Below are 19648 nucleotides of genomic sequence, written 5' to 3'. Positions count from 1 at the left end.
TCTGCAGCGCCGTCTTGTACTCTGTGGCGTGATTTAACTAACCGGTCCCCAGATTTCCGTGCCTGCAGATAGCACAGTCCCAGGCAGCCCGGTAGCCTCATCTCTATGTGTGTGTAAACACGTCTGTGCGGTGAACATGGGAGGGGCATGGAAACCTAAGCACCCCTACTGGTTCAAAGGGCACATTCTTCAGAGAAAGCCTCACCCAACCTACACCTGTGGGTGCTGGTCTCCATCCAAGGTGCCCTCTTACTTGGCAGCTCGCGTTGTCCTGGGCATCTGGGGACACGGGGAACATCAGGGCCAGAGGTGTGCGCTGGTGATTTCGGGTTGGAGATCCCGGCCCCCCCATCCCTTCCCTGGGAGGCAGAGGGTAGACTGGAGACTCAGCTGGTGTCTCCCTCCTGGGGTGCCATGGACATGCTCCCCACCCGGAGACCTGGGTGGGGGTGTGTGGCTGAGAAACCATGGCAGATGAGGTGGCACCCAGGTCCCCGAGGCAGAGGCCCCTGGGGGTTTACCAGCATCGTGTTCCTGGTGCAGCAGCAGGAGCAGGCAGGACCCCGCGACCCGCCACAGTACACAGCGTGCCTGAGTTATCACTGTTTAGAGAGAACTGTTTGGAAACTTGCAGTCCATAGAGAAACACAGTGAGCTTTCACCCAAACAGCGCAGAAGCCCAAACACAGCCTGGGGCCGCTGTGTCTGGGGCGCCCGGCTCTGTCACTCGCGCAGGGACCGCAGCACCACGCAGGGTGTCGCCATGTTGCCCAGCGCCCCAGAGCTTTGCCGGTGGGTCCAGGTGCTTCCTTCCCTTGGTGATGTTGACTTGCAAGTCCAAACAGCCAGAGAGGGAAATTCTCCCAAGGCTGCGGCTGGGTTCTTTCAGAACCGCTTCTAAAGGGGACTGAGCAGACATCAGGGGCACTTTTCCCATCTATGGCGTCATTTTGGAGTCAGGAACACACGCGAGTGTGCACTTGGACATGTTTTCTGCAGTCGGGGTGGTCTTTGTACCTGTGCGCTGCTCTCCTCACTCATGATCCCCTTCTGGTCCTTGTCAGCACACACGCGCGTTTTTGTGCAGACCTGCGGTTCTCGCGTGTGTGCCCCGTCGCTTTCTGCTCCCCCATGTCACCAGCTGGGGGTGGAATGTGCATCCCGCTCTGCCACCCCTGTCCCCCCTGCTTCCAAAAGTTTGACGTCTTCCAAAATACGACGTTTCAAGAAATGAAGATACAGAGAAGTTGCCAGCGCTGACGCCGTTTGCTGTGTGTGTTACTGGCGGTGATCTATGGTGAGCGTCAAGGCGCTTTCTCTGGAAGTCCCAGGAATGCAGGTTGCTGGAGCTGGGGACCGAGTCACTCCCACCCCGCTGCCTCCCGTCCCAGGTGTGCCCCACTCAGGTGGCCTGGCTCTGAGAACCCGCCCAGTCTGTTTGCTTCTGCAGACTGCTTTGCAGGGGTGGGGCATGCCACCCCCAGTTGCAGCTCCAAGTGTATCAGAAATGTGTAAAGCCATTAAAAAGGGGTACAGAAGCCACAGTGGATCATGAGAGCTTCTGGCTTCATTCCCAGGGGATCCTGAGATGTGTGTGAGTGTCTTAGCAGGGCTGGGAGAAGGGGCTCCCCGCTGCTGTGTGCATGGGATTTGGAACCAGCAGAAACGGTGATAGAAGCTGCCACCGTGAGTGCTCACTGTGCTACGTGCTTCACAAGCATCAGGACCCGGGTTAGGCTCCCAGAGCTCTGGGAGGGCCGGCGGGCGACCATGCCCATTTTACAGACAAGTCCCTGGAGATTCAGTCCCTTGGGTCTCTCCAGGCAAGTTTAGGAGTGGCAGCAGGTCCTGAGGTTGCCATCAGGACGACCCCCCCCCCGCCTTGTGACAAAGTCCCACGTGTGCACCTGCCACGCCCAGACCGTGAGCCACACGGGCAGGCTGGCGCACACACACGGCCGACAGTCAGGAACCCGTGCCCTTCTGGGGGTTGTGGTAGATTCGAGAGCGTGTGCTCTGACCAGGGTGGGAGTGGGCTGAGTTCTTGCTCTGTGAGAACGCAGGCCCCATGTTGCTAGAGCTTCCTTTTATTTTTCAAAGAAAAGCCAAAAATTTGGATTTTTCTAACTCTGTCAATTTTTAAATTTTGGGATCTAACTTTGAAAATGGTCCAACGTTGGCACACGAAGAAATAGAAAATGCGGAGCAATCAATAAACACCAAGAAAGTTCAACGGTACCAAGGGTCTCTACCCCCAAGAGGCCAGGTCCCCACAGCTTTGCGGGCGAGTCCCGTCAAACGTCAGCAGACCATGCATTCCCCTGTCACAAGTGGCTCCAGAAACCGGAACCCAGGGGAGGCGGCCCAGCTCCTCACGCGTGATCCGGACAACTCAAGAAGACAAATGACAAGCCGTGTAAGAGCAATAAGGCGTAGTAAGTAGTCTGCGAATGTGGACAAAAGTCCTAAATAGCCAAACAGATCCAATTTGCCTTTTGAAAGCAACCATCGAGACCATGTAGGGTTTCCAGAATGGTTCGAGTCCAGAACGCTCTGCACATTAATGGGCCACAGGAAAAAACATCTGTGTGGTGTCTCATGTAGAGGTTGAGAAAGAATTTGATAAAGCTCAGCAACTATTATAAAAATTCTTAGCAAACTGAGCCTAGAAGGGAAGTGTTTTAGTTTAGTAAAGGTTGCATGACCCCATCGCCAAGCACGCATCTGATATTAGGAGACTCGGCTAGTTTGGGATCTTGCATTCGCACCTCCTGGCTGTGTGCCCTGAGTGAGTTCCTTACCCTCTCTGTGCTTCAGACCTCCTCTTGCCTGGAAACAAGGATGATGGGGATGATGGTGATAAATGCCACGAGGTTGTACTAAGAAGATTTCACCCTGGGAACCAGCTCCTCTGACCGTCAGGCAACACGCTCTCTCCCTTCTGGGAGAGACAGAGGCCATGCAGAGACGTCCAGTTGACACCCCCGAGGACTCAGGGGCCCCGGGTTTGGCTTCTGCTGGGAGAGAGGAGGAGATGGGGGCTGGCCCAAGGTGACAGTGGTTGACAAGGGGACCCCTCACCCCCAGAAGATTTGGGTGGAGCTTACCTGGTGCCCACATCCTGGGGAGCCGGGGCTGCACGGAAAGGTGGAGGAAGACCTGCCTGGGCCCCCACCCTGGCGGTGCCTTCCCTTCTTGCCCTAGACTTTGCTTTCCAGCTCAGGGGCAGTGTAACCTGTGCTCACCTCCCGAATAGTTGAGTGAAGCGTCCAGTGGGCTTCGGCCGGCCGGCTTGGAATTAGATTGCAGAGTCTTATTTTCAAGGTCGAGGCGAGTAACTTACCAGCAGGTCATGTTCTAAACGTTGACTTGTGTTTGGACTGTCTGTGGGGTTTAGACTGAAAACAAACAAAACTCCAAACTTCTCTGTGTGGTGGGGATTCAAACTGCCTTTATTTGGTGGGGACGAGCTCCCCAAGACAGAACAGGAACACGTGCATTGTTTCTCCTGGAAAAAAGAAAGCTGGGATTCATTGGTGGCCTTCTGACCTCAAGGGTGAGACCTTATTTTGAACGTGTCTTTGAAAACACGACTCCCAAGTGAACGGTCGGGAAGCCTCCCGCCTAGGGAGTCAGGAATGAAGGGGAAGGGTCTAGGCTCGTTGCTGGAACCAGGGAGAGTGCCCCTCTCGGGATGAGAACCCCGGCAGACAGGACACGGCTCTCTCCGGAAAGACCACCAGACCACACCAGGGTTTTCCACGTGGTCAGAGGACCAAGGGGACCAGTCAGCCGGCGGGGCTCAGGTGGCAGCCAGGTGAGCCCGGAAGTGGAGATGTGACCACGGGCTGGGAGAGGGACGCCCTGCACTTGATGCGAAGTCATCTGGCCAGTGTAGGCAGCATCCAGCCTTCCCTCCCTGAGAGCGTCTCCAGGAGTCTGGTCCTGCTAGCAAGAGCCAGGGGCTGCCTCCTTTGCAGAGGCCAGACCTCAGTGTGGAGCCACCCCATGAGTCAGGGCCTGGATGCACAGCCAGGGAGAACAGAGCCCCCCGCCCTGGTGTGTTCTATTGTGCACCTTCTGGGAGTGAATGGGTGGTCACCTTGAGGGGGGTCAGCCTTGCTGCACCCCAAACCAGCTATGTGACCGTGAGCAAGTCACTTAACCTTTCTGAACCTTGATATTTTTGTCCATAATGTGGGGATGATGATGGAAGCCAAAGTCTTTCTATGATTCTGAGGTTTAAATGACAGAATGTTAATGAGACTTCCCCTTGGGTGGAGGGTACTGGGCTCAGCCTAAAGATTCAAGATCAACTGCCACCATTTTCATCGTGAATGGCTTCAGGAAGCAGGGCCTTCAGTCAGAAGACCCACACCTTGTCCTAGCTGATCTGCTGTTGTGTAGCTAGCTGCCTTAGCAGACATCTCATCCTCCATCCACCGCTCCTTCCGTCCACCCATCTCCCCACCCACCCATCTAGCCATCCATCCACCCCCCCATTCACCATGCACCATCCTTCCACCCATGCACCCACCCACCACCCACCTGTCCACCCATCCGTCCACCCACCACCCACCTGTCCACCCATCCATCCACCCACCACCCACCAGTCCACCCATCCACCTGTCCACCTGTCCATCCATCTGTCCATCCACCACCCATCCAACCTCTATCCTTCCATCCATATTGTACTGAAGACCTACCGTGAGTCAGACGTGGCCTGGGCACTGCGTGTTGGGCTGCAGTAAAGACGTGGTCTTCGTGCTCAGAACTCACAGTCAGCGGGGAATAGGAAGTCAGCTGCAGGGGTTGGAGGGCAAGAGCTGAGGAGCCCAGGGAAGGAGGGGCACCAGGATGAGGAGTGACTCAGGTGGGAGCTTCCAAGGGGCTGTGGTCTCTGAGCTGTGGGCCATCTGGGGGACCCAGCACTTTGCAGGTCCTGAGTGTCACGGTGGCTCTGCCTGGGTCCAGTTCCAGGTGTGGCTGGGGTCCAAGTGCATCCATTCCCCGGCTACCGTCTGATGCAGCTCCCTGCTGGCGGTGCTCTGCTCTGGGTCCTGGCCCACAGCACAGAGGGAGGGAGGAGGGCTGTGAAGGAGTCCGTGAACGTGGATGGCATTTCCCTCTGTCGTGAGCAGCCTGCTGAGGCCTGAGCAGTGCCTGTGATCTTGTCACCCGAAGGCACATGGGTGTTTCTGCATCCCGTCCTGGCTATTGCAGAGTATCTCAAAATACGGCTTATGCTCGTGGCTCCCTCACCGTTGGGGTGGTTGCTGGACCTGCCCCGACCTCGCTGTGCGATGCAGGAGTTCGGAAGCCCGGGCTCCTATGCCGCAGGCTGGTTCTTAAAGCATTTTGACCACTGCATGCCCATTTTGTTGATTTCGTTGGTTTTTCTGTTTATTCCACTTTATGCATGTAAAGCCTTATTCTGGAAGGGGTGTGTAGGCAGAACTGGAAGCCAAAGGTGTCCACGGTACAGCAGGGCTGAGAACCAACCCCTGACCTAGACTGACAAACACCAGCAGTACCGATAAATAATTATAATGAAAGCAAAGTTAATAGACGATCCTCTGCTGCCATCACTCCTGGTCCAACCCAGAGGGTCCCTTTGCTGCTTGGGCTGCCTTGAGTGTGTGTGCGGGGGGTCCTGGTGAAAAGCGCCCACAGGGCCACAGGGACACTGGCATAAGACAGGCGGGCACCCCTTTGTCAGCTGCGCCCCGCAGTCGAGGGAGCCGCACCTGCTCTGGCCTGGGGGCCGCTCAGGAGCCTGAGGACCCCACCGCCAGGCCGAGAGTGGAGGTCAGGGTGCAGCCTCTCTGGCAGGGCTGCCTGTGGGACTGGAGGTGTCTGCCAGTACCTCTCCCTGGCCAGTGGCTTCCCCACAGTTGGCATCAGGGCCCACCACCGCCTGCTCTCTGAGGGCACTTTCTGAGACCCAGAGGGCCCCGTGCCCCCGACACGCCTGCCCTTCCATACCAGGAGGCCTTGCCTAGCCCCGGGCGCCCCACAGAGCCCTGAACAGGAAGGCAGGAGTGCGGCCTGGCCTCACCTCTTCCCAGTTGCAGGCCTTGGCAAAGTTACTTAGCGTCTCTGGTTTCCTAGTCTGGACGAGACAGCCGCAGGTCTGACCTTGGTTGGGGCAAGCGGACAGATGAAGGGCGCTCGGCCAGCGCTGGTCCCGTCTTTGGGGCCTCAGGACTGAGGACTGTAACATCTTCACATTTCTGTGTGTCAGCAGCCCCGAGCACTGTGTCCCCGCGCCTGGCATAGTCCCTGATGCCTGAGTGCCAAGCCCAGTGTCCTGGATCCCGGTGGGGGCGGTGGGACCCACGTGTCGGACTCTTTGAGGTGCGGGCTGCAGCTTCCATACAGTCTTCCAGAGGTCACTTCCAGATTAGAGTAGAAAACTGGTTTTCTTTTCATGGCAGAGGCAGGCAGGGCCTTTTAATGCCATTAAGTGCTAAGAAGCAGGAAGGATTAGGTTTTGTTTGAGAAGACGCAGAAGATGGGGAAGGAGGAGGGGGCCCCTCAGCAGGGAATGGGCCAAGCCGGCGGGAGCGCGTGCATCTGTCCTGCACACCGCCTGTGTCCAAGCCTTGGTGATGAACTGGGGGGCACTGGGGGCATTCGCTTCTTCCAAAGGAAATGGGGCTAGCAGGCCTTTTTGGTAAGTGGGGCTGGGCTCTCCGACCTTGCTGTTCACAGGTTGGGATTTGCTGCTCCTTCTGTACCCTCGGGGGAAGCCTGTGTGGTCAGTGGGGTTGCCGGGCCAGGCTGAGGCTGGGCAGCTGCTAGGGGATTCACCAGGTCTGCGTGTCTCCGTGAACACGTGCATCAAGAAATGCAAGACGAAATGTAAGGATTGCAACCAGGACCTTCGTGTGAATGAGAACCATAGGCCTTTTCGTGGGCTCGTCTGTGTGTAGCAGACATATGGGCCGGTGTGCGGTGGGCAGTGGTCTGGGACCGTACTGTGGGGCTTGACCGCTGTCCAAAGCACCTGCCCAGGGTGCATGATGGTGGGTCCTGGGGTTGACCTCATTGCTAATGGCATTTGAGGAAATATTTTACCATTACCACTTCAAGTTTTTAAAAAATGGGGTGGAGGGGTGCCTGGGTGGCGCAGTCGTTAAGCGTCTGCCTTCGGCTCAGGGCGTGATCCCGGCGTTATGGGATCGAGCCCCATCAGGCTCTTCTGCTATGAGCCTGCTTCTTCCTCTCCCACTCCCCCCTGCTTGTGTTCCCTCTCTCGCTGGCTGTCTCTATCTCTGTCAAATAAGTAAATAAAATCTTTAAAAAAATAAAAATAAAAAATGGGGTGGGAATTGAAAAATCATTTCTTAAAGATCCACTCATTTTGAGATCCCTGATGCTGTGGTTTTGAAGAAATGCAGTTTGGAAAACAGACCAGAACTGTCTGCAGATTCCCCCCCGCCGCCAGGGAAGGTGTGTCGGAGGGCAGCCCCGGGCCAGGGGACAGATACCAGGTTGTGTTGGGAGAGGACGGGGCTGGAGGGGCCCCTGTCCCCCACCAGTCCCCTCGCCCCTGGGGTGAAAACACCTACTACTTTAAGAAGGACTTGTTAGTTTTCCTGGGCCCTGGGGACCGCAGGGCACAGGGGGTTTGCGTCTCTGATTCTGCGTTTCCTCCTGGCGGCTCGGCTCTCAGCACCTGTGCGGGCCTCTGACGTTGGTCCAGCCTGAGCAGTCAGGTGAAGGTTCTCAAGACTCTTCTGTTTCAGCAGCCGGGCGAGAGGCGGCAGGCCGGCCTGAGCTGTGTGGGGTGCATTTCCCGCTGAGGGGAGCCTGTGGTGGGTGCCGTCCCCTGAAGGCGGCCAGTGCATTTCGGGGGCAAGAGGCTGACCTCTGACACTGCGTTCTGGTTGAGGTCAGCAGGGAGGAAAGGTCCCCAGTGGGCACACTCCACCCCCCGCTGTCCACACCTTGGGTCCGTTCCACCGCCACATTTAGGAAATTACGTGTCCAGGCTGCTTGTTGGCACGGCCGGTGCGTCAGACTCACCAGCTTCTGTGCGTCTAGCGCACTGTTCTGCATCTGGGGTCTCAGGACGCCCCTCGAGGGGAAGCACGCGGAAAGCCGTGCTCTGGTAGGATCATGTTTGCCGATGTTGCTACTTTGTATTTGTGTCCAAAGCAATGAGTACACAGTGATTACATAGAGAGACTCCTTCTGTCCACTGAAGCAACCCCTGGTGCTGGGCTGGTGCCTGGACAGCGGGGTCACGAAGGGCCCTGATTCCCTTTTTCCATTTTCCCGGGGGAACCGAGCCGGTTGCTCCCTGTGATGTGATGCGGTGGCGTCCGCCTGTCCGTGTTGCTTCAACTCCGACAGGTGTGGTGTGTTTTCTCTTCCAGTGACATCTTCGACGCCATGTTCCCTGTCACGCACATTGCCGGGGAGACCGTCATACAGCAAGGTATGTTCCCTGCTTCTCTGAGCCAGAGCGCCAGGGCCGCGGGCCGTGTGTGAACACAAAACCCGTGGTCTGCCCTCAAGGAAGGTCACTAATAAGACCAAAACACGTTGCTTTGCACACCTGTTAACAGAGTCGAGCCCTGGGATGGGCCAGGTGGGGATTGCAGGTGCCCCACCACACGCTAGACACGGGTGACCATGCCATGGGAGCATGTGCCGACCACGTCACTGTGTGTGTGTGTGAGAGAGAGACTATTGTGGTGTTTGTACAAGTTTCATTTTTAAAAAATTAAGGAAAAAATAGTTGGGACCCAGAGGTGCTTGGCCTCCGTGAAGCGAGGCTGCAGGTACCGTGTACAGGGAGGCCAGAGGCGCCACACGTGGTACCCTCTGCATTGTCTGCCTTCTTTCTTCCAGGGGACGAAGGAGATAACTTCTATGTGATTGACCAAGGAGAAGTAGATGTGAGTATCTCTTACCTGCTCCGGAAAAGAGCGCCCTGGCCAGGTCAGTGAAGTAGCCGCTTCATTTAAAAGGCAGGATAACAGTCAAGAAGCGCAGTGTGGAGTTAGGGCCTGCGCCTGCGGACGGCGGTCCTCACAGCTCGGCCGGGCTCTGCCCGACACGGGGGCTGCAGATGCAGGCCTCTGCCACTGCCGTGGGCGTCCGCGCTTTGTAAAGCAGGCGGGAGCCAAGTGTTTACAGACCCAGTGCCCACGTGACGTGGCGCCACCACCCTCTTGCAGAACAGCCTTTCCTCCTGTTCCTGCTCCCCCTGTCCATCCACCTCGCCGGTCTCGGGCTAAGGGCCCACGTGGTCATGGACCTGCTGAGTGTGAAGGAGCCCCATGCCTGCAGCCGCGTGCCCCTGGCTCCCACGGGGCCTCTGCCCAAGGACTGAGGGCCTCCCTCCCTGGGTTGTGCAGGCGGCCATCCTCACGGGGCCTTGTCAACGGCAGCTGAGGGGGCCAGGCTCGAGTGAAGCCCTCCAATGGGCTTCTCTTTGAATCAGGCCCAAGCCCTTTTCGCAGCCACAGGACGGCCCGAGCCCACAGTGTTCTCTCACTTACGGCGATCCGTGGGCGCCTTGCTGCCTCTGCGGGACCCTCACTGCTCCCTGCTGCTCCTCTGTCGGCCTCCCTCCAGCGTCCCTTGTCAGCATGTGCATCTGGCCCCATGGTTTGGTTTGTGGCCCGCGTAGACTCCTTCCGTGATGACTCAGCTGAGTTTGCAGTGACACACCGGTCACCACTGGGCCTCCACGCCTCCCCCTGCCCTGCACACCTGCCCTCGAGGTGGGGGCCCTCCCCCAGGCTCGTGAGCGAATTGACTGATTGGTGTCCCCGGCAGCCTGTCTGCATGGGCCGGTATTGCCGTGTTCCAGCTCCCAGATTCCGGAGGTGACGGCATAGGAAGTGACTCACGGCCGGGGTCTCACAGCAAAGGGCCACACGGAGTTGCCTCAGGGATCCCAGCTGCTCTGTCCTGAGCGCGGGGCCTGGTGCTGAGCTTCTGTTTGCCACCGAAGAAGGGAGCTGAGGTGGGAGACCGCGGCCCTGGGCCGCCCACAGCCACAGAGGCCTGCCAGCCCACAGAGTCAGCTCCTGCTGTCTTTGCTGTAGGTTAAAGCAGGAAATAGGGAAGACGGGCAAGCACCCAGCTAGCGCCCCTGGCTGGCAGCCCCCCGGACCTCTCCGAGACACCGACGACAGAGGCGGCCCGCGGGGAGGTGGGGTTGGCGTGTTCCTGGCTCAGATCCACGTCCTCCCACGTGGTGCTCGTCCTGCCTGGCTCTCCCACGTCCTTCTCACTGCCCCTTTCTCTCCCAAGAAGCCCGTCTGCCCTCCTTGCCTTGCTTACGTTCTTGCTCATACGCTTGCTGCTCTCTCCCTATGTGCGGAGAAATCACTTGAGGGCACATGGCCCCTGTCCTCCGGCTTGTAGGTTTTGGGGAGGTGGCTAATAAGCAGGAAAGTAGCCAGTCAGTGTCTTGCCTCTGGGTCTTTACTCCTCCTGTCCCTCTGTTCTTCTGACCTTCCTTGCAAACTCCTCTGCACGGTCAAGACCCTGCCCACACCTGGCTCCTCCCAGTCCAGGCAGAGCCACGCCCCGCTCCTCTCCTCTCTCGGACTGCTCCGCTGATGACCCAGGACCTTTCCTGCTGCATGGGGAGCCCTGCCCAGATCCAGATCTTGGCTCCTGCGTTTCTTCCTCTTGTGTGTTCATGGAAGTTTAGGCGTCTCCTAATTCAATTTTGGACACATCTTCAGAGGACTGAGTCGAGTCATATCACCAGGGCTTGGGCAGAGATGAGAGCCGGAAGGACCCTGGGGAATTCTGAGCACACCTGTGGTTTTGCTGGGTGAGCAGATGTGAGACATGGCAGACCTTTCACCCAGAGTTCTTCGCTGTTTCTTTCCAGGAGCCTGGAGGGCCTCCATTGGGGTCTTGTGAGATGCCCTTCCCTGGCCCATGCGGGAAGGCATCAGATGGTCAAATGCCCCTCAGCCTTTGGGCCCAAGAGCTGAGGCCTCATCACTGACTGCCATGGGGTCGGGTGGAGGCTCTGGGATGCCGTGTCTCTGCCCCCTTCTTCCCCCATTAATCTACTCTCTCCTGGCTGCTGTGACCACCGCCCTAGGCAGACCCCAGCCCTGCCTCCTCCTCCTCCCCGCACACACGCTGCAAAGACCCCTGCTCTGAAGCAGGAAGGGGACCTGCAGCCGGGTACCGGGCAGGAAGCCCTTGAAGATGCGAGGACAAGGAAGGGTGTGGGCCCGAGGGAGGGTCCCGTCAGCAGCTCGTGGGCCCTGCCATGCTGGGATGTGCAGCTCTGGGCCGAGCCCCGCTTCTGCCACTCAGCTGCTTAGCGTGGGCCGTTCGTCTCCTCACACCCACCCTGACATTCATCTAAGTGTGCTCATGGGTCCAACAGGATGGTGTCTCCTTGCAAACCGTAAAGTACCGCTGTCTTGCCCCACTGCCCCCAGCACCCTTCAGAGGTAGGATGGACTGCTCATCCTGACAGGACCCCTCCCCACCCCCTAGGGAGGCCCCAGAGCCCAGCCCCAGGGCCCCCTTGGGGTGGGATAGGGGCCGACAGGCCGTTTCCAGCCTCCCTGCGCCAGCTACCTCATGCTGTGCCAGGTGCCGTAGCTGGCTTTTCTGGAGGCCAGGGACCCATGGAGGCAGTTTGGGGAGTGGGAAAAATGAGGTCACCTTCTTGTAACCAGAGTTCTCCAAATATGGTGTCTTGGCAGGTCCAGTCCCCCAGCCCCGGCCTCAGAGGCTCAGGTACAAAGACAGCTTTAAGGTGCTCGCTGGACCCTGGCTTGCCTGAGCCGGGGTGTCCGCGCCCCGTGGGTGGGTGTCTTCGGCTGGCTGTAGTCTCAAATTTGGGTCAGCCAGCCCTTGAGGGGACAGGCAGTGACTTGTGGGGCTGCCCCGCGATGCCCGTCGGGGTCCCCCGCTGGCCTGTTCGGGTTCCCAGCGGGGAGGGCGGATGGGGAGCCCTCCTGTGATGTGGGACGCACCGGGCAACGCCGCATTGTGGGTGAAGGCCACATTTAAGGGAATCAAAAGAGCTCAGTCAGGAATCTGGGATGAAAAAGTGGCATGTTGGCTAGCCGGGGTGAGTTATGGGGTATGTATTATAATAATTACTGTTATTGCTCGCGGCGTGAAATTGTCCCAGATGCCCTGAGGCCCAAGCCCTGCATTTGTGTGCCCGTTTCTGTAAACTGCGTTCCAGGACGCAGGGGAGCGACCTGGGTGACCTGGCCCAGGGTTGCACCCAGGACAGTGTTGGGGCTGCTGGGCCTGGCTCTCAGGCTCCAGCGGTGCTGGTCCCATGGTGGTGGGGGACCCCACTAAGTGCCGAAGCCCCACGGGAGGCAGGTTCCCCCGGGTCCCCGCCCTGCCCTCTGCCTGGCTGGGCTCGGGGGTGGGCGTCCTGAGCACCCCCTCCTCTGCAGGGTGGACGCTGCCCTCTGACCAGCGGCACCCGGGGGGGCAGCCAGGTGACCCGTGCCAAGAGCACCGGGTTCGGTTAAATTATGGTTTTCCAGAGAGACACCGCAGTGTGTGTTGCCAAGAGCTATAATCCATTTTTCTAAGTATAAAAATATCTTCCAATTTGTTTTATTCGTGGAACATAGCATTTCTACTTAAAAGGATACTCGGCTGCCGATTTTAGGGCTCAGGAACGTAACTCTGTCTGAGGCCCGGCTCCTCCCTAATCCTGCGAGGCCTTCACTATTTTCAGACCCTCCTTTGTGCTGGGACCCCCCGCCCTCCAGCTGCTGCCTCACCCGGTTCCCTCCGGTTTCCAGCATCGGCGGGGGGCATGAGGCCTCTGAGCTGCATCCCTGGCACAGGGCGCCCAGGGCCTGGCCGTCTGGCTCTGTGGGTCACGGTCAGTTGTTCACCATTTGCCTGGAGCTCTGATTTTTTTTATTGGTAAAATACAAATAACATAAAATTTGCCGTCTTCACTGTTTCTAAGCGTCCAGTTCAGGGGCACCGAGCTCATCCACGCGGCTGTGTGGCCGTCCCCCCATCCGGCTCCAGAACGTTCCATCCCCACACACAGAGACCCTGTCCCCGTGACACACGGACCCCCACCCTCTCCCCTGGCCCCGGCCCCGCTGTCTACTCTGTGTGTCTGTGAGTCTGACGACTCCGGGACCTCATGTGTGTGGGGTCCCCGTGCGTGTCCTGTGTCTGGCTGGTGTCCCTCCGCCTCCCGTCCTCGGGGCTCATCCCCGTGGGGCGGGGGTCCGGGTCCCTCTAAGGCTGTCGTGTGGATAGAATACCCTGTGTTCCTCTGTCCACATCAGTGGACACCTGTGCCGGCCCCCCCAGCCGTCATGCATCTCGCTGCTGTGAGTTCAGGTGTCTGTTCCCGCCCGTGCGGTCAGGATGTCTCTGTGAATCAGTCACTTACTGGTTCACCTGGAGCCGGCCGTGAAGCTTTTCTGCAGTATCTTGGGGCCTTCCAACCCCTGCTTGGCCACAGAGCGCATCTGGGGGCCCCAGCACGCCCTTTCCATTCTCTGCTGAGGCCCTGGCAGCCCAGCTGTGGTCAGCTGGTAAGGACTGTTCTCAGGACCTGGGGGACAGGGAACTCAGAGCCACCCCCATGCTGTGGTGATCTTCATACAAGCCCCACACCTGCTCCATTTTTAGGGGGGGTGCTCAGGGTGTCCGTGAAATCCTGCCCTGTGAGCACCTGCGTGTGGTTGACGTGGGGGAGGGCCATGTGCCGGAACAGATTTGGGGTTCTCTGGAGGGGACCTGAATGGAGAGGGAACCCGCGAGGCCCGGGTTCTGCCTACAGAAGCTCCAGGAGGGACGCCTGTGCAGGGTGATGGGGGGGGGGTCGTGAGCATCAGCCAACAAATACCTCCCCCCACCCCGGAGCATTTGGCATTTGGGGCTCGAGGTGACAGAGCCTGGTGGAAAGAGCAGCACGCAGAGGCAGGGCTTCCGCTCCCTCCAGGGCGCCTGTGAGCAGCCCCGCCGAGGGACTGGGTCACAGGTGCACGCTCGCCACAGGGACGTACCTGCTGCTTGTGGCGGGAGCCTGGGGAGGCGGGAGGAGACAGGCCATTAGCTTTTCCTCACCATCTGCGAAGGCAGAGCAACAGTGGGGGGCAGGCTTGAGTGCCAGGTCGGCTCCAGCGCGTGAGACACGGCCCCTCGCCCCCGCCTGCTGTGATGACACAGATAACTCTGCGTGCTGGTGTTCTGTCTCCACTGTCCAGACGGTTTCCGCCAGCCCGTCTTTGTTTGCTGTGGAGCAGAACGCTGCCCCGAGATACCCAGGTCAGGGAGGGCAGGCGGCGGAGCAAGGTGGTGGAGCGAGGCAGCGAGCACACCACGTGAGCGACACTCATTCAGCCCTGGGTCTGCGTCTGAGGCTCTGGACGCCCGGGCCCCAGCTCGGGATCTGACTGAGCGGGATCCTGTGCCTTTGGTCCGACTGCCGTCCCCGCCGCCTTCTGTGTGGAGCAGAAGCGGCCTGTGCGGTGCGGGCTATGTATCAGCCACCTGCTGCCACGCCGGTCGCTGGGCCTCGGCCCCTGGGCTCTGACGCAGCCGGTGGGATTGCTGGGCCCGCTGCCCACAGCTGAGCCTCCCCGGTCCCTCTCCGCTTCCCTCTACGGCCCCACGCTCTTCTCCACACCCTGCCAGAGGGGACGTCACAGCACAAACCCGATGAAGTGCCGGAGTCTTCTGTGGCTTCCTTTTGCTTCTAGGATAACATCCTAGGCCTTCCCTCCCCCATCATGGCTCCTGCCCCCTGGACATCTCTCCCTGCTTGGTCATGCTGCACCCAGTACCCTCCATTTCGCTGTGGCCCCAGGGCCTTTGCACATCCTGTCCTCTGCTTCAGTTCTTCTCCCACATCTTTGCACGATGGCCCTGGACACTGGGGCCTGGCTCAAGTTCTCCTTCATGGAGAGCCCTCTACGCACAGTCACTGCCATGGTCCTTCTGAACGCTGGGTCTCCTGTTCTCTTCATGCCCAGAGTGTGCTTCATGATGAATGTGTGTTTGTATGATTATTTGCCTGCAGTCTTTCTCCCAGCTGGTGGGTGAGTCCCTGTTGACAGGAACCTGCCTGCCTTCCCCTGCTGACCGCCAGCAGTTAGAACATGCAGGGCACAGAGGGGCGCTCACTCCACACTGGGGGCGATGGACAGACGGATGGATGAATGCACGAATGCAGAACGGCCGGGTGGGAGCTCTGGGTTCAGCCGGAGAAGTCACTGTCAATGGTGGGACCATAACTGTACCCCAGTGGGGCCTCCCACCATTTTTCTTCTAAAAGAAAAAGAAGAAACAAAAAATGAAACAAAGCAAGAAGTAGCCCCTTTGCGTGCCAGCTGGGGTGGGGCCCAGGGCTCTGCTGGCCGCGGTGACAGAGGCCAGTGTCCCGAGAAGGATGGCCCCTTTGTGCTCTGTGGGGCGGCCCGCAGTGTGTTCCTGGACCCGTCTGGGGCTCCGCACAATGGTTTTCTCTGATGCCTCGCAGGGAGTTCTCCAAGGCCTGGGCTTCTGGGCAGGAAGGGGGTCCCCGGCAGCCCCTGGCGATGATGCATTCCAGGCCCCAGGTGCCCTGGGTCCCCTGGGTCCTGCCCTGCTTGCTCTGCTGAGCCCCTTTCTCCGTGCCCTGGGTGTCTGTGCTCTTTTGCTCTTGGGTGTCCTGCCCCCACCAGCAGCTGTTTGAGGCAGGTGGCTTCTGTGTCCCCTCAGGTGTGAGGGGGAGGCCCCCCGTATCCCCCCCGACTACCGTGTTGGGCAGAGTCTCCCGACCACAGACCCACGTTCCTGAGCTCCCGTCGCTGCCCCGACTTGAAGAGGCCCCCGGGAAGACGTGCACTGTGCGCCGGTCGGAGGCCATTTGGTTCAGCTGTTGGGGGGCAGCGTGTAGCAACACTTGCACAGGACGGGGCCCCAGCACTCACCCTGGAGAAGTCGCAGGAAACGTGCATCCCCTGCAGGGTGGGCCCCCTCTCCGTGGCTGTGAAAACCGGAGAACTAAACCCAACAGCTCATGCCATGGTCGCTGGAGGGGACCCGTCACCGGCGGGGTCCCGGGGGAGCCGTGCCGACGTCACTGAGCTGTAGAGCTGGATCTGGGCACGTGGGTGTTTGTGAGTCAGACGTCCGTGGGCAGGATTTCTCAGCGAAGCAGAGTGAGGGGAGGGCCTGCTGGGGCCAGGTTGCCAGGACCCTTGAGAAGTTGTCACCGCCCCCTCTCCTCGGGCCCTCGGGCCCCTTGGAGAAGACCTGGGGCGTAGGCTCTGGATGATGTTGTCTGTGGTCCCTAAAACTCCTGGATCACGCATCCCTGCCTCGGGAGAAGGACGGGCCATTGTCCTGTCCTTCGAGGGCCTCGTCGTGCGGAAGCTGGCGACTCCTCCCCCGGGGACCCAGCAGCCTGACCTGCTTGCGGGAGCCCGAGAACACAGGCCAGGAACAGGCACTCTGCGCTCAGCCAGCCTGGCGGAGGCTTTCGGGGACATGTGCACAGGCCCTCGCGGGCAGCTTCGCCTCTGTGCAGCTGCCGTCACCTTCCCAGCCCGCTTCACCATCAGCCTGGTCTCCCGGGGCCCACACTCGCCTGCGTTATGGAGTTATCACCTGCATGGTGTTTTCTTGCGGATGCGCGATTCTGTGCCTTGGTTATTGTCCAGATAATGAGTCATTGATTTCAGTAAGAATCACGTCCATGACTCACGGCAGTCGTTCTTTGCCGACGCGCACCCATTTTGGCAATGGGCACTATTCTTCCAGCTCATTGACGCGCTGGGGGAATAAAGCTGCGTTGTGTCAATGTATAGTAACGGGGTCTGCATGGGCACCGCATAATGAACAATCTGGACCATTCTTGCGCCACGCGGGACGTGCAGGGTCAGTGCATAGTGGCAGCACTGTGCCGGGTCACCCACGCAGGCTGAAAGGGCCCCTCTCAGCCGGGCCTCAGCGGCGCCCCGGCAGCGTCTCCGCCAGCCCCAAGGCCCCGGGAGCTGGGTGCTGCGGCCCCGGTCAGGGAGGCCCCGTCAGCATGGCTCCTTGCGGGCGGGCAGGCGGGGGGCAGAGCCGGGAGGGCGTCAGCAGGGGTGCCCATGGAAGTGCCGAGGCTGACTCACTGTGTGCAGCTGGGGAGATGGGCCCCGAGGCCCATCCGACGCTCATGAGGACTTGAACCGAAGGCCGGCCAGGGAGGCAGGCAGGGCTTCTGCACAGACCAGGGGCCCTGGATGGTGCGTCCACCTCCCGCCCAGACCAGGCTCACCGCCGGCGCAGGGCAGGGACTCAGGACGCCATCATGTCCGTCCAGCTGCGTCTCTGCACGGTGTTGGGGCTGAGGCAGGCAGCATGGCTGGCAGCGATCCAGGACAGGCTGGGGCAGGGGAGTGGGCAGTGGCGCCTGCGGGCGAGGCACGTTCCCTTCTTGCCGCACGTCCCCTTCTTGCTGGGTCCCCTCTGGTGGTTGCGGAGGAGGGCTCTCAGTGCAGAACGGGCCACTGTGACCCCACACGTCCCCTGTGACCTTTCTGACGTTTCTCACCCTGTCCCCGAAGGTGTATGTGAACGGAGAGTGGGTGACCAGCATCAGCGAAGGGGGCAGCTTTGGGGAGCTGGCGCTCATCTATGGCACCCCCAGGGCAGCCACCGTGAAGGCCAAGACAGACCTCAAGCTCTGGGGCATCGACCGGGACAGCTACCGGCGCATCCTCATGGTGAGTGGCCCCCTGGGCCAGGAGCTGCAGCCCGCTGGGGGTCTGGCACACTCCCAGCCAATCATCCCGCAGGAACCTGGCTTTGTCCAAGGGGGGGTGATAGATAAGGCCTGGTGGGGTGGTGAAAAATGTGGGAGGGATTCTGGAAAGTTCTTAAAAGGTAAGCAGTCAGCTAGGGAAGCCCCTTTGCCCTCCCTATCTCCTTTCAGCTGTCTGGAATGGGGTTCTGATGGCTGGGGCTCCAGCTGCCATTCTGGACCACGAGGTGACTCTGAGGATGGAACCCATTCGTGAAGCGGGTGGAGCAGAGAGATGTGGGGAGCCCACATCTCTCTGGTGGCCCCAGCACAGTGGGGCCCGACTGCTTGGCCCCAGACGGCCTTGTGTGGGGGTCAACCCCCAGGCGTTTTTGCCCCTGTCATTTTAGGTTTTCTCTCCGGTGCAGCCACATGCACTCTTAGCTGGTGCAGGGCGGTGGGTGCGGGCCCCTGTGTGGCCGTCGGGGGCACGGGGAGCTGTGAGCAGGGAGACCCTCCCCAGGGGGAGGAGGCAGACCCTGCCTGTGCCCGCCGTGTGCTCCTCCCACACACACCGCCTGCCAGGTGCCGCTCTCGGTGCTGAGGTCGGAGCACACAGAGGCAGCGCCTGCCCTTGGGAAGCCAGCGTGTTTGGTGCAGGTGTCAGGGAACAAACACGATCCTCGGGTGGCGACAGTTCCTTAGAGAAAATTATGGCAGAGAAGGGGGCAAGGGCCCTGCGAGGTGGGGAGGGGCTGCTGTTCTATAGAAAGGCCTGTAAGCACTCCTCCTGGGATAAGGTGGCATTGGGGCAGAGGCCTCCGCACAAGGAACCAGCACATCCAGGAGAAGAGTGTCTGGACAAAGGCCCTGCGGCGTGAGCTTGGATGCTCGTGGAGCAGTGGGCAGACCACCGTGGGTGAGGATGCGGGGGTCCTGTGGTGGGTACTGCTCACGCAGAGCCCTCAGCTCCCACCTGAGTGTGTGGTGGGCACCCTGCAGGGGTTTGAACAGAGGAGCTCCCACTCAGGTTGGGGGCTGTCCTGGAGAGGGTGGAAACCATCCTACCCTGGGAGCAGCTGGGAAGCCGGAAGGCTCTGGGCTGGCCTCACTGGCCGAGGACATCCCAGCATGGTCGAGGGTCTCTGTTCCTTCCCATCCCTGGGCAGAGGACACTGGGGCCGAGCGCCTGGCCTTTGGGAAGTCTCGCTCCTCAGCCACCTAGGCTCACCTGGTGGTGACAGCTGATCCAGGTGCTTTTTCGGGCGTGTCGGGGACGGGGTCTGCTCAGACCCAGCTCTCATAGGGCCTGGACTCCGGGAGGGGTCCCGACTTGCCCAGAGGGAGGTGACTGGGGCAAGATCCTTGCCGGGAGACCTTTGGCTTCCCCCAGATGCTCTCCGGGACTTGACTGTCTCCCCCAGACTGGTCTGGATGGTGCAGCTTCCAGGGAGGGGCCTGATGCGGGGGTGCTCTGGGGTAGGCCTGGGGACAGTCCGCGAGTGGTTTAAAACAGCCCCAGGGAGGGCCCAGTCAGGCGGGAGACTGGAGATGGGGTCCCGCTCAGGCTGCCCCTCCTCTCGGGAACACCGGCGCCCTCCGCCCATCATGGTCCCACTGCAACACCCCTGTTTTCACGACACAGGGAGAATTCATCGCAGTCTTGGGGGCGACTGTCTGATCAGGCTCTGTGCGCATGAGGAACCCGTCATCTGTGCACTCAGTAAGCACTGACTGAGTGCCCGTTGTGTGCCAGGGGTTCTTCTAGAGCCGTGGGCACAACAGGAGTGAGCAGCTGAGTGTCCCTGCCTCCGGAGTGGAGCCTTCTCTCCTCTTCATCTTCAACCTGCTAGCTCCTGTTTTCTCCAGGAAAGGCTGTGTGCCGCGTAGGTGGGGAGCCCGGAGGCACCTTCCCCCCTCCCTCCCACAGGC

General features: G+C 59.9%; 1 protein-coding gene across 7 annotated transcripts in view; it reads left to right on the top strand.

Annotated features, from left to right (window-relative positions):
* Positions 1–19648, top strand: part of PRKAR1B (protein kinase cAMP-dependent type I regulatory subunit beta) — a 98802-nt gene that overhangs the window by 56534 nt on the left and 22620 nt on the right. For all 7 annotated transcript variants that reach the window (XM_034669634.1, XM_034669636.1, XM_019810247.2 and 4 more), the window contains 3 exons: positions 8385–8446; positions 8863–8909; positions 17541–17699. In XM_034669634.1, coding sequence (XP_034525525.1) covers positions 8385–8446; positions 8863–8909; positions 17541–17699 — 268 coding nt within the window. The remainder of the gene's footprint in view (positions 1–8384; positions 8447–8862; positions 8910–17540; positions 17700–19648) is intronic.

Source organism: Ailuropoda melanoleuca, chromosome 10, assembly GCF_002007445.2.
Source record: "Ailuropoda melanoleuca isolate Jingjing chromosome 10, ASM200744v2, whole genome shotgun sequence".
Classification (NCBI taxonomy): Eukaryota; Metazoa; Chordata; class Mammalia; order Carnivora; family Ursidae; genus Ailuropoda; species Ailuropoda melanoleuca.
The sequence above is the reverse complement of the archived record's forward strand: the minus strand, read 5'-3'. Positions and strand labels throughout refer to the sequence as shown.